Below are 14132 nucleotides of genomic sequence, written 5' to 3'. Positions count from 1 at the left end.
GTTGTGCAGTCATGTGTGTGTCTCTGTGTGCGTTTGTAAGCTCATGGGCCTACATGTGGTGATAGCTTAGGCTCAGACAAAGTGTGAGGAAATGTGTCGGAAATGTATATTTTTTTCGCTGTTGTTTGTTTTTTTCTTTTATTCAGGTAAGGTCAGGGAAGAGATGAGATGAGCAGGTGAGGGATGAGTATGTTTGTGTATTTGTGTATGTTGCTAATATGTGTGTTGTCATGGTGCACTAATAGACACCTAGAATGTTTTTCTGTCTCAGCTCATCCAGTTTCTATTGCTGCGTTTATACCTGGGAAGATGACTTTCGGGCATGGTAAATAGGAGCAGTAATATGTCTGAGCATGCTCACACGTGTGTGCTGTAAGAAATCAATAACTCTGTGATGCATGACATAACGCTCATGTTCAATTTGAAATGGGACAGAGTTGTACACATACACGATAAACATGCACAAAAATGGCCTCCTGAAATGTGGAAAATAAAACACAAAGAATGAATTGAAAGGTTTACTAGCAACTGTGCACAGGTTACAGTGATCCTATCTCCCAGGATTTATTTTTTATTTTCAATTAAATTGTAGCTAAAAATGCTGCAAGTTAATTGCAGATCAAGTTTCATAGCAACAAAATGAAGAAAATGTCTTAGTTAATGTATTTGCAAGGTCACAAATATATAGATATTTGACCTATAAGTGACAAGTTTTTTTTATTACTTTATTTTGGTGAAAATATCTGATTGTATCGCCATGTAATGGCTATTTCTATACTATATTTCTTCCATGGTAATCTGGACTCATGTAACACTGATGTAGCGCTAATGAGTTAATACAGGCTAGGGATTGAGTGTGATTATTATTAATCAGAAGATTTAGGAATGCTACTGGAGCTGATGGGCAGTAATTAAATACACACAACACAAAATGCTTTTGCAGGTACCATGTATTTAACCGAAAGCAAAGAAAATTAAGAAAAGAAAATGAAAGCTTAAATAATCATTCCTGCTGTAGCTATTTAATTAATAGAAAAACCCAGTGGGGGTGCACAAAAACAACTAAGCAAATTCTTCTGGCTTATACCAAGCAATATAGATTCTCAAAAAAAAAAGTTCCCCATAAATAACACATGTTAACATCGAAAACACTGATCCACACTGAAGTCCATGAGTTTTATCTGAATATCCATGAGAGATGTCCAAGCGCTATTGTCCATAAACGGGGGAACTGGTGTGTATGATTGTGGAAATCAGTGTATTCGGAAATTACGGGACAGAGCGTCGCCTTTGATAGCTTCCTACCAGTCCAGTGGAAGCTTCAATGCAGAATGAGTCCTGCTCCTAGCCGTTCATTGGCTCGCCATCCTTTTCCATACCCAAAAAAGGTTCACCTGGCCAATTCCGTTCTGTTCAGTGCACAACAACATTATGGCTCTGGCTCACAGTAATCAGCATCTCCAACAGCTCTGTCACCTGGCTTGCCTCCACGCATCTGACGGGAGGAAGCCGGGACAGGCTTACTATGACCTACATGCCATTCGATTGGCTGAGCAAAGTCATGTGGTTGGAGTCATGCATTTGTGATGCGTTCAATGGGGAGACGAGGACAACGTCCAAACATTAGTTCGTATGGGGTGTAGCCAGTGACTTCATTTTTGGTACAGTTGTAGGCATGGACAAGTGGTTTCACAAACTGTTTCCATTTGGATTTCTGTTTGGATTCAAGAGTTCCCAACATGGCCAGTAGAGTGCGATTAAACCTCTCTACTGGGTTTCCTCTTGGATGGTACGGTGTTGTGTGACACTTTTGGACTCCCAACAGGGCGCATAACTCCTTTATCAATTTCGACTCAAAGTCTGGCCCTTGATCTGTATGGAGTCTTTCTGGAATTCCATAATAAACAATGAAGTTTTCCCAAAGACAGTTAGCCACAGTTTTTGCCTTTTGGTTTGGTGTTGGAATGGCAAGGGCATATTTGGTAAAATGATCTGTCAGTACCAGGATGTCTTTGGTGTTGCTGGTATCGGGCTCGAGACTGAGGAAATCCATACAAATGAGTTCAAGCGGACGTGATGTCCGAATGTTAACCAGAGGAGCAGCTCTCTCCGGCAAGCTTTTCCGGCGAATACACCGGCCACAGGTTTTTATTTTATTTTCCACATCCACTGCCATTCTTGGCCAATAGAACCGAGTCCTGGCAAGGTCAAGGGTCCGTTCCACTCCCAGGTGGCCCATATCATTGTGGAGGCTGTGGAGAACAGTTTGCCGCAGTTCTGTCGGAAGGACCAGTTGGTATGATGGTTGTTCATTTTCATATCTTATCCTATAGAGGATACCATCAATCAGCTCCAATTTGTTCAGTTCGCGAAGGAGAAGAGGAATTTCAGGAAGCTCTTTCCTGGCTGTCAGAGGAACTTTTTCTCCTGACTCCAACTGGTGAATAACCTCCTGAAGAGTTGGATCAGTTCTCTGTTTTTCATAAAGCTCAGAATGGGATATGGTGGAAATAACAGGAAGTCCATGTGAATCTTCTGAGTAATTCTCAGGAAGCACTGCTGTGTTGATGGACAGGGATTCAACCAAACTATTCTCAGCTTGGGTCCTGACAACACCACTTTGGCAAATCGCATCGACAACTTCAGCTGATATTTCACCATCACTGCTGCTTGAGAGATGTTGTTGAGTAAACTGATTAATTAGCTCCTCATCTTTTTGAGCAGGTTCCCCAGAGGAAGTACCATCATGGGGCAGACGGGAAAGTGCATCTGCATCCAGGTTTTGCTTGCCTGCTCGATACTGTATCTTGAACGAGAATGTAGAAAGAGCAGCCAGCCAACGATGGCCGGTAGCATCCAACTTTGCTGATGTCAAGATATAGGTAAGTGGGTTGTTATCCGTGACCACTGTAAAGCTTGCTCCGTACAAGTAATCATGAAATTTTTCTGTCACGCTCCACTTCAGTGCCAAGAATTCAAGCTTGTGAGCTGGGTAACGACTTTCACTGGATGACAACCCCCTACTAGCATAGGCTATCACCCTAAGTCTCCCCTCTTGCTCTTGGTAAAGGGCAGCGCCCAATCCGTTGGTGCTGGCATCTGTGTGGAGAATGTAAGGCAGTGCCGGATCAGCAAAACCTAGAACTGGTGCAGTGGTAAGTTTGTCAATGAGGGTATCAAAAGCCAACTGACATTCAGGACTCCACCTGGAACCAAAGGAGTGCTTGGGATCAAACTGTGAGCTCTTAGAAGTCTCATTTTTGGAGCTTTTGTGTGTGGATGGATATCCACGTGTGAGGTTGTTGAGTGGCTTGGCAATCATGGCATATCCCTTAATAAAACGCCTATAGTAGCCAGCGAATCCCAGAAAAGATTTCAAGGTCTTCAGGTTGGTTGGAATTGGCCAGGATTTCAAGGTGGCAACCTTTTCTGGGTCTGTCTCAACACCATTTTCTGAAACAATGTGGCCCAAGTATCGGACGGATGTCTGAAAGAATTTGCATTTTTCTGGAGAAAGTTTTAACCCAAATTCTTTCAAGCGATTCAACACTCTCAGCAAACGGTCTTCGTGCTCCTCAAGAGTGTTGGAGAATATGATCAAATCATCCAAAAACACGAGGACCTCTTTCAAGTGCAAGTCTCCCATGCACCTCTCCATGAGTCTTTGGAACGTTGAAGGTGCATTAGTAACTCCTTGAGGCATTCGGTTGAACTCCCAAAACCCAATTGGCGTTACAAAAGCGGTTTTGGCTTTGTCAGCTTCATCCATCTCTATCTGATAATAACCAGATTTGAGATCAAGCACAGAGAACCATTTCGATCCAGTGAGTGCTGTAAACGATTCCTCCAAGTTGGGCAATGCGTACACATCCTTAATCGTTTGCAGGTTGAGTTTGCGGTAGTCAATACATAGTCGAATGTCTCCATTTTTCTTCTTGACAACCACTATTGGTGATGAAAATGATGACTCCGACTCCCTGATAACACCAGCATCTAGAAGCTCTCGAAGATGTTTACGAACAGCTTCTATGTCCTGGGGATGAATAGGTCTTGCTTTGTGTTTAAAAGGGGTATTGTCATGGAGCTTGATGTGATGCTTCACTTCCTTAGTGCAACCAAAATCCAAGTCATGATGTGAAAAAACTTCAGACATGGCATTTAGTTTTGTTGTGATCCGTTCTCTCCATTCTGCTGGTATTGGTGACTCGCCAAATTTGAAAGTGAGTGGTGTTGACACCATCTCCCGATCTGGGGGGTTGGTCACACTGTGCTCAGAGACTATGCAGTCATAGGCTCCCAGCTCTGCAATGACACTCAAAGCTGGTATGTAGATGTCTTGCTCTGTTCTGTTCGACACAACAACTGGAACCTGAGTATGTGTACCACCTTTAAGAGCGACTAGACAATTACTGACACACAAACCACCCGGCAGGCCTGAACCCGGGTGCTGAATGACAACACATTGACCAGCTGGGCTGAGAAGCTTGGCAGAACCCTCGACCACAACTGTGCAGCCAGCTGGAAGTAGCACAGGAGATTTACTAAGGGTCGTCACAACACCAAGATGATCAATCCAATTCTGTTGGTATGTCACTTGGAGAGTTTGCAGAACTGCTCTGTACCCGTAAGAGGTAGGCTGGAATGATGAACAGTTACTAGAAGAGAATTGTTCATAAAGAATTTCAAGTGTATTCATGCCAACAAGTACTGAGGTTGGATAATCAGGTCTCACATCAGGAACAACAAGTGCAAGCGTTTGAACTGGGAAGTCACTCCCAAGAAAGTCTTTTGGAAATGTCATGGCAACCTCAACATACCCAAGGTATGGAACACATTGACCAGCAGCCCCCTCCACATGAAGAAGCTCATTCAATGGGTGGACTGGCTGATCGGAGAGATGCTCATTATAGAATGAAACTGGAATTGTGGTAACCTGGGAACCAGTATCCAGTAGACACGGGCAATTGCAACCTGCAATGTTGACTTCTGCTGTACATCTGGATCCAACTAATCCTGGTGGTAATCTAGTGTGGATCTTTGTCTGCGACCTTGCACACTTGGCATGCTTTTTGTTCTCAGCGGGACAAGGTTGGTCCAGCTCAGCTCCTGTTTGCCCCTCAACAGGAACTGGAACTAGTTTAAATCCTCAGAAGCAGAGGACTTTTGCTTCTGCCACTTTTGTTTGCTGTCAAATTGCTTCCGCTTGGCACTTACCAATGCTGAATTGGGTGCATTTTCACATTGTGGCTTAATGTGACCATCTTCTCCACAGCGGAAGCAAAACCCTGGTTTAGGGCTGGAGACGCTAGGTTTTGGATTCTTACCAACCTTCTTTGGCCCATAGAGCTTTGGAGCTGGGCAGGCAGCAACCGGTGGTTTGACATTACACTGCTGTGCTGTCAAAGCTGAAAGCTGCTGTTGTATAGCTGCCATCTGTTGTGAGAGCCGTTTAGTCAGAGTGGTTAGCGCAGCACAGAGGTTAGTTTCTTCTCCAGTATTGGCAAACTGGGCATTAGTGGTGGCTTTCTGTTTTGTCGGTCCCAAATGCTGTTTCATCCTTAATGTCTTTGCTGCCTCTCTGTCCTCTTCAGTTCGAAGGAGTAATATAAGCTCAGTAAATTTGGGGGGGTTGTGCTTCTTTTGCTTAAGTTGGAGTTCCGATATTAAATTGTTATCCCAACATCCCCTGCAGAATTGATTCAACAGTCGGTTGTCTATGTCTTTCTCTAAAACACCCCCTCTTTTTGCTGCATGCTGTAATACCACCTGCAGACGTTGCAAATAGGCCGAAGGCTTTTCTCCGCTGTCCTGGAAGGTGTCCATGAACTTGGCGTATAACTCATCTCCATCTTGCACAGTGCCATAGGCTGAGTCAAGTTGTTTCATATAGACCTCTGGTGGTGTGTCAAGGCTGAGATGTTTTACCATATTACAGGCAGGAGGCAGTAGACTGTCACGAATCAGTCTGGTGCGCTGCAGATCAGATATAGATGGATCTTTCAGGGCTAATTCGACCCCTGACCGCCATATATCATAATCTGTCTCTTGAATTGGCCTGGGCACTTTACCAGAAAACGCTCTCAGTCGATGGAATGCATGCAGCGAGCTGTCCCCACTCCGAACAACGTGTTCCACAACATAGCGTTGTACTTCAGGAGGGTTGAGATCAGCCGCTGGAATGGAGGCAGAATGCCTCTCTCCGCCGTGCGCTTCAGCACTACTGGCAACAGAAGGGGACTTAGATGGAAGAGGGGCTGGTAGTGAAGAAGGAAAGACTGAATCGGGAGGGTTTGAATCTTCTAGTTCTGGTTTTGCAACCACTGGAGTCTCTGGGTTGAGCTCTGCAAGGGACCGGCGTATCTGGGTCATCCCCTCACTGAGGACTTCTGCATAATCCCTCCCAGATAATTTGGCTATTCTTTTTAAGTCTGCCAAGTAAGTATTTGTCTTGGAACCACTAACTCTTGATGCATAAACTTCAGATAGACTTTCAATATGGAGTTTGTCACCTGAATCTGACATAGATGTGTGCGGTAGCAACTGAGACAACCGCGTTAAAGATAAACCCGAAGCGTACTCAGCGACAAGCATGTCATTAAATTCAGATTCTGGTGAATCTATAGTAACCTTGCGAGCTATGTCACCATACTGTTCAAGGAAAAGTACAACTTCATTAACTGAGTGCTCAGTTACTCCGTCAACTAAAACCGCATTTGGGATCTTAATGGCAAGTGTCTCAAAAACTTCCATTATGGGGAAAACTGAATTGGTGAGTTTGAATATATATTAATTACTAACCAAATCAGCTCCTGGCTGGCTCGCCAAGAAATGTAACACTGATGTAGCGCTAATGAGTTAATACAGGCTAGGGATTGAGTGTGATTATTATTAATCAGAAGATTTAGGAATGCTACTGGAGCTGATGGGCAGTAATTAAATACACACAACACAAAATGCTTTTGCAGGTACCATGTATTTAACCGAAAGCAAAGAAAATTAAGAAAAGAAAATGAAAGCTTAAATAATCATTCCTGCTGTAGCTATTTAATTAATAGAAAAACCCAGTGGGGGTGCACAAAAACAACTAAGCAAATTCTTCTGGCTTATACCAAGCAATATAGATTCTCAAAAAAAAAAGTTCCCCATAAATAACACATGTTAACATCGAAAACACTGATCCACACTGAAGTCCATGAGTTTTATCTGAATATCCATGAGAGATGTCCAAGCGCTATTGTCCATAAACGGGGGAACTGGTGTGTATGATTGTGGAAATCAGTGTATTCGGAAATTACGGGACAGAGCGTCGCCTTTGATAGCTTCCTACCAGTCCAGTGGAAGCTTCAATGCAGAATGAGTCCTGCTCCTAGCCGTTCATTGGCTCGCCATCCTTTTCCATACCCAAAAAAGGTTCACCTGGCCAATTCCGTTCTGTTCAGTGCACAACAACATTATGGCTCTGGCTCACAGTAATCAGCATCTCCAACAGCTCTGTCACCTGGCTTGCCTCCACGCATCTGACGGGAGGAAGCCGGGACAGGCTTACTATGACCTACATGCCATTCGATTGGCTGAGCAAAGTCATGTGGTTGGAGTCATGCATTTGTGATGCGTTCAATGGCAGGAAATAAGTGCAGGAAATTACTCTGGGTTACACCCACAGTGTTTAAGGTTGAGACTATGGAAAGATCATTTCAGAGATCATTTCCTATGTTATTTATTTAATTTTTGTCTTAATTTTAATTTGAAAATACCTTTTTCTAACTTTTTCTGGGTTCACCATCCAGTGCCTAAAAACTGAGTGCACTGCTTTTTGAGCCAGTATATATAACAAAGTGAATTTCTTCTACATATATCTAGCGTTTGATATTTAATGATATTTTATTGCACTATTATTAGAAAATTTGTTGTTCTGTGCTGTTTGTTCTGTCCTGTATTTCAAGTTTGGCGTTTTTATTATTTATGTATTGTTCACTTCTCAATTTTATCATTTGTATCTGGTTTTAATTTATGTATTTTAAAGCCCCAATCTTAGAATACACATTGTAAAGTTGCTCAAGTAATGTGGTATTTGGCACTGATTCATCTCCCATCATTAGAATAGTTATTTATTAATACACATAATATAACACTTTATGTATATGTATATGAAGAAATATGTATATTAATAAATAACTATTCACATTATCTAACACATGTACGTAGATAACACATTATCTACATACTTTTATGCCATGAATAGTCTCACCATAAGTTAATTTTTTCTACTTTTTTACTCTATCCTAAGTATCCTATTTTCCTTATTCATTTTTTTGTACAGCTACTCTGACTAGCTTTTCTTCTTATGGACTTTATGAAGAAGACCCTACAAAAAGAAATGGTATACAACAAATTGAAAAGCGACATAATATTCATTGGTTGTAAATTATTCTTTAGAACACCTTCCCTATAACAATATAGTTTTCTTATTTAAACAAAATACATTAATTATATTGCAAAGACATGATTTATATTGGTAAACTGTGTTTGTAAATGTTTGTGGATTTACAACATGTGTGCGCTTGTCAAAAGTAATTTGCTTTAATATAGTAAAGGTAAACACGTTCACACAAAGGATCTGTCTACTGCAAAATATATTTTAAATGGCTACATAATCCTTTGTACACTTCAGCAGTTCAGTAGCATATCACTTACTGTAAAGAGGGAACATTAATTGTACCTTCCAGATTTTAACAAAAAACTTCATAAACATCTGCTACTAGCCTCAGTAATGTTGCGTGTATTGTTTTCACTTTGTGTGATTGCATGTGTTAAATCACAGCAAAATGTTGTCAGTGAGATGGTTACTGTAGCTGGAACAAGTGCTTTTTGTACATTGGCAGGCGTATGTCTGTTTTTGTTACAGTTACTTGTTACAACCATGCAAGGAACACTCACAAAACTGTGTTGACTGCAACTGAAGACACATTCAAAGATGGATGCGGTGCCACCCATGCATGTTAGTAGTGTATCTATAATACTATATATACACTTTATAAACATGGTATATAAATATATACTGGGGCAGCAAGGTGGCACAGTGGTTAGCACTGTTGCCTCAAAGCAAGAAAGTCCTGGGTTCCTGGAGTTTGCATATTACCCCCGTGTGTCTGCGTGGTTTCTCTGTGGGGGCTCCAGCTTCCTCCCACAGTCCAAAGAGTTGCTGTTAGTGGGGTTAGGTTAAGTGGTCTAAATTGCCCATAGGTGTTAATGTGAGTGTAAATGATTGTCTCTCTCTCTGTGTTGGCTCTGTGACAGCCTGCCCCTCACCCTATGGTACCTAAAACAGTCTGGTTCAGCAGCTTGAATTACCTGAGGTGATGCTTAGTGGACAGCTAGTGACCATAGGTCTAATAATAATTTGTGGTTGTGCAGTTGTCATAAAAAGGAAAAATTACTGATGGAAACCAGGCTTTAACCATGTTTATTTCTGCTATCCCACTGAGCTCTTTAATTAGTACCCATGGGCCAGTCTTGTTCATAATTCAAACAATTACATTCCAGCTACACACCTGTAAAGTGTTGAGGGTGGATTTTTTTTATTGTGTTGAAGATAATTTCAACTGAAAAATTTTCCCATTGCTTAAGGTGTCTTCAAATCCACATTTTGCTATGATTGTGCAAACTCAGACTCACACACTCACAAGGTGAAAACAATACCGGCCTTTTTACTACAACTGGTAATAAATTAAATTGCCTTAGAGCTCCCTTAACCCCTGTCCAAGTATATGTTCCAAGCAAGCAAAAGGTTAGATGTGAGTGTTGTGCCGTGATGTCACCACAAACACACGGCAAGATCAATTACAAAGAAACCCCGAGCTCCTCCCCACTTTCTCTCTCCCACTACAGATGCAATTTACTCACCCACCGTAAATCAATGAAGACAAGTGGGGCTAATTTAGACCACTTGATGTCAATTTGGCCTTGACCCCTCCCCATCACGCACACAAAAGCATACACACACACATACACGCTTACTTAATGACTCCCTGCACTAGAGTTTATTACGCAGAACTAAGTCACTGGCAAGCACACACAGACACACACTCACACTCATGAACATAAAAGCACAAAACAACTCTTCTTCCTGTGTCATGCACACGCTAAAATTGAGACACACACACACACACCATGATACGGGCCATAACTCGTGGTCTCACTGCCCACGATTTCCATATTGGTTCTGTCAGTGACGATTTTGTTTACAGGGCCCTTTGGATGAAATAACAGCACCAGGCACTATCAATTACTGTAAGTGAGACTAGAGTGCAGGAGAAGGAGGGAGGTAAGGATGATGGGGAGGGAATGATGAGGAGGCTGGGAATGGAGAAGAGAAAGTGATAGGTGGGAAGAAAGAGCTAGAGAGTAGAAGGGAGTAACAAGATGAGAGACAGCAGATTATCGCCAAAGTGAGAGATAGATTTACTTCCTGTACATAAGAGGCCAAAACTGAGGACAAGTTCTCTGACCAAGATCTGTGAACTGAGGTATAGAAAAAAAGAAAAGGAAAAACACGGGTAATACTACCTCGGCTTTTCGTTCTATCTTTCTAGGTTTTAATAGACACATAGACACAAGGTCATGTGAATCAAGGTCATACTATAGGACTACCTCTGTTTTCTATTTTATTAATAATCTACAATTTCTGTATGCTATTCTCAGTTATATCCATGTATGCATGCAATTACACTATATCCTATTCCACTGTGATGATTTGGTATTCTATAAACTAGGTTGCCAGATAATAAATTTCAGGATAATAAAATAAATGTTTAAACAAATATGTTGCAAGCATGCCAGAAGCTCATGAACTCCTAGTCTAGCTCTCTTATTTCACTTTCACGTCCCAGCTAGGTACATAGAAAACAAGCAAACACCACAACGAAAGAGTCCAGCTGACCAGCACTGATAGCTACTGTACCACAAAGTCATAAAGTGTTGGAGATCTGCGTTCTTCCAAAGAGACTGCTTTATATTTTTATACATTTAATATTACAACACTCTTTATCAGTACAGAATTAAGCTTAAATTCTCAAAGTGTTCCTCAAACCAATCTCCATCGTATATAACAGGCTCTGAAAGTCTTTATTGAGTGGTGCTATTTTTACGAACCATTATACGGTGCCTGATACACTCAAGTGGTTGCTGATTCAAGATGACAGTCCCACTGATATGTTTTCAGATACATTCATTTTAACTGTATTTATTGCATAAAAGACTTATTTGACTGTTAATCTTCAAATGACTCACTAAGATGCTCTGTTCTGCTCCTCTGATGGGTTCGTTTGCTCGGAGGAAATTGATGAAAAGCTTTTATACTTAACATTACTTTTCTATCATCTTTTCTTATGTTTCAACACAAACATTTAGATTTGTCAAACTCCCACACCTTAATATTTATAAAGATGTAAATTATGCCATCCTTTTTAGAACAAAAACTAAGCAATCAGCTGCAAGTCAGGCTTAATACATCCACAATAACACAGTAACAAAATATATAGAGAATTAATGGAAGTGCCTCATGAGTGTAAAAGCACCAGAACACCAGTCTTTTAAAACACAGGTCTCAGACTGAACACAGGTGCATTTTACATGCACCAAGTCTTCTTCCTGCTTTTTTTTTTTTTCCCCAGATCTTGACACCAGATTTTGACTGCACCACAGAGAGGAGCCACTATGAGAGGCTTTTCACCACTTCAATGAGCAATCCCTCCAGATTCACAATATCATTTTAAGGATATTTCTGTGCTTAAAGCCTTAGAAAATGCTCCCAGCCCCTGCTGTCAGCAAATGTTGATATTCACCATTGCAGGTTTTTGATTTCAATCTGTGTCTGTCTGTCTGTCTTTACACTATTCTCTCTCTAGGCCCGTCTTTTTGAATAAAAGCCTGTTTGTTTGTGTGTGTGTGTGTGTGTGTGTGTGTGTGTGTGTGTGTGTGTGTGTGTGTGTGTGTGTGTGTGTGTGTGTGTGTGTGTGTGTGTGTGTGAAGTACTTCACGAATGTGCATTTGGTGGGCAAGAGATTTAGAGCAATATCATAGAAGGTTTTCTAAATGTTTCTCTTTATGCCATCCTAATCTCTGCATGTTTCATGCAGTATATGCTCATAAACCACAAAGGCATGCTGATATTGTTTACTGAAAGAATAACAGAAATCTGTAACAACACTCTTCATTGAAGAATCAGTGTTTTTAAGTTGTTTTTACTCATCTATGAATACATAAATTACTTTTATGTTTTGCAGCCATCTGATTCTATGAGCTCAAGTAAATTCACTAAATATTGGGATTTAGTTTCTATTTTTAAGCTCTTGCACAACTTGTGCTGAGTGACCTTTATACTTTAGAAATTGGTGTCCTTCAACTCCACTTGGCCTTCGATGAATGCCAATTTAAATAGAAACTGCAAAAATGGATAAAGGTTTATTTTCCTTCACTGACCTTAATTGAACGCTTCATACTTGGGATACTATGAAAAGACCATATCCAAAAGTAGCAACATATTAAGATTATTAGGATTGCTCTGTGTCTCTTATCAAACTAAATATGAATAAACTGGATAAATAGAAGAAAATATAGATAAAGATATAGATAATATAGATTCTTTTTAACTGATTTGAGTGAAAGGAGAGTGGAATTCTGTTGCACAGTGTAAACCACTGCATTTTATTCCCGGTTTGGGATGGATGCTGTGATATCAGTGAAAGCAAATACATTTATTTAACTCTCTACTGACATTAAAAACTTCCAAACAAACTAATTTAAACCAAGAAGGTGTTGGTGGAGTTGCAATCCACTGGCTGACTGGGCTCTTTCTGTGTTTGCATATCCTTCCTGTGCCTGCGTGAGTTCTTTCCAAGTATTCCTCTCACAGTCCAAAGACATGCTTGTTAGGTTACTTGGTGAATCTAAACTGGCAAAAAGTATCTGAACATGAATTGTGATCTGTTTCTTTGTTAGTCCTGCAATTAACTGGCTACCTGTCCAGGGTGTATCATGCCGTTTGCCCTGCGAGAGCTGGGATCATGATTATTCATGCATTATTAAATACATCTGTATGCTGTTGGAACTGGAAAAGGTCATTTCAATTTCTCTATGTTCTGCTGAAAGTGCTTAACCCATAATTTATAATGAGAATTGTAGTGTGTATTTTTCTAATGAATCTAAAGTTGCCAAGTAACTGTTACCATATAACTTATTCTCAAAAGTTTGTTTTTAGATAGTTGGATATTGTAGTTATTTATAGTGAAAATCGAGCTACCAAGATGTTAGTAGTTAGGTAAAGTTTTGTACCATTTGTATTAAAGGAAATCCTATTGATAGTAAATAATGTGGTTGGTGTCATGATGCTAAACAACAAAATTCTGTATAAAGTTTGACTTTATCTTGTACGAGGGAAAGGCAGAGGCTCTGTAAAAACAGCAGTAAATAACTTTGATAATGACTACTTTCTCTCAGTGTTAGTAAATAGCACTCTATTGATTTTTAAGCACACAACACGGGCGCACAATTAAAGTCTTACACATAAATAGATCCAGACACATGAAAACAGGGTTAAGGACTGAACAGAGAGAATCAGTCTGAGTGAAAGGCACCACAAATTTCAATGTATCACAGATGTACACATTCTGCTGGATAGCTTTCAGTTATCTGAACAAACATGCAAAAACGCACACACGCAGGCACACAGTGTCCTGAACTGGATAGTGATTCAAACATCCAATTTGCTGGGCAGATTACCCAGGAGGCCCCCGATGTTTGCCACCTGAGAGGGAGTGGGAGGTGACTCATCGGGAAGATGCTAATATGAGTTTTTACCTGCACACATACGCACCAACACATGCATGCACACACAGCACACACACAAACATGGCCAGTAAATATTAATTCTCAACAGAAGCACACAGCGACTGGCAACTTAATTACACTCATTTCGCTGTGATTGTCTCCCACAGGAGCACAGAAACACAGACTAACACATTATTGTCATATTGGATCATTTCCCCTATGAGTGTGTGTATTTGTGTGTGTTTCTATGCGAGCTTGCACTCTGTGCGCAATAGGAACCCAAAGCTGCAATTATTAACTGCATC

General features: G+C 40.8%; 1 protein-coding gene across 1 annotated transcript; it reads right to left on the bottom strand.

Annotated features, from left to right (window-relative positions):
* Positions 1-5088: 5088 nt before the first annotated feature.
* Positions 5089-6541, bottom strand: LOC146562889 (paraneoplastic antigen Ma3-like). The gene has a single exon (XM_085293165.1). The coding sequence runs from the start codon at positions 6520-6522 to the stop codon at positions 5134-5136; it is 1389 nt and encodes a 462-aa protein (XP_085149291.1). The 5' UTR covers positions 6523-6541; the 3' UTR covers positions 5089-5133.
* Positions 6542-14132: the final 7591 nt, after the last annotated feature.

Source organism: Mchenga conophoros, linkage group LG12, assembly GCF_057382185.1.
Source record: "Mchenga conophoros isolate Kocher_MC1m ecotype Shallow Benthic linkage group LG12, M_conophoros_male_GT1.1, whole genome shotgun sequence".
Classification (NCBI taxonomy): Eukaryota; Metazoa; Chordata; class Actinopteri; order Cichliformes; family Cichlidae; genus Mchenga; species Mchenga conophoros.
This window is presented reverse-complemented; position numbering and strand designations above follow the sequence as displayed.

Excerpts from the sequence above, each read along its gene's own strand:
- LOC146562889 (XM_085293165.1), bottom strand. The coding sequence starts at position 6,522 with ATGTCAGATTCAGGTGACAAACTCCATATTGAAAGTCTATCTGAAGTT.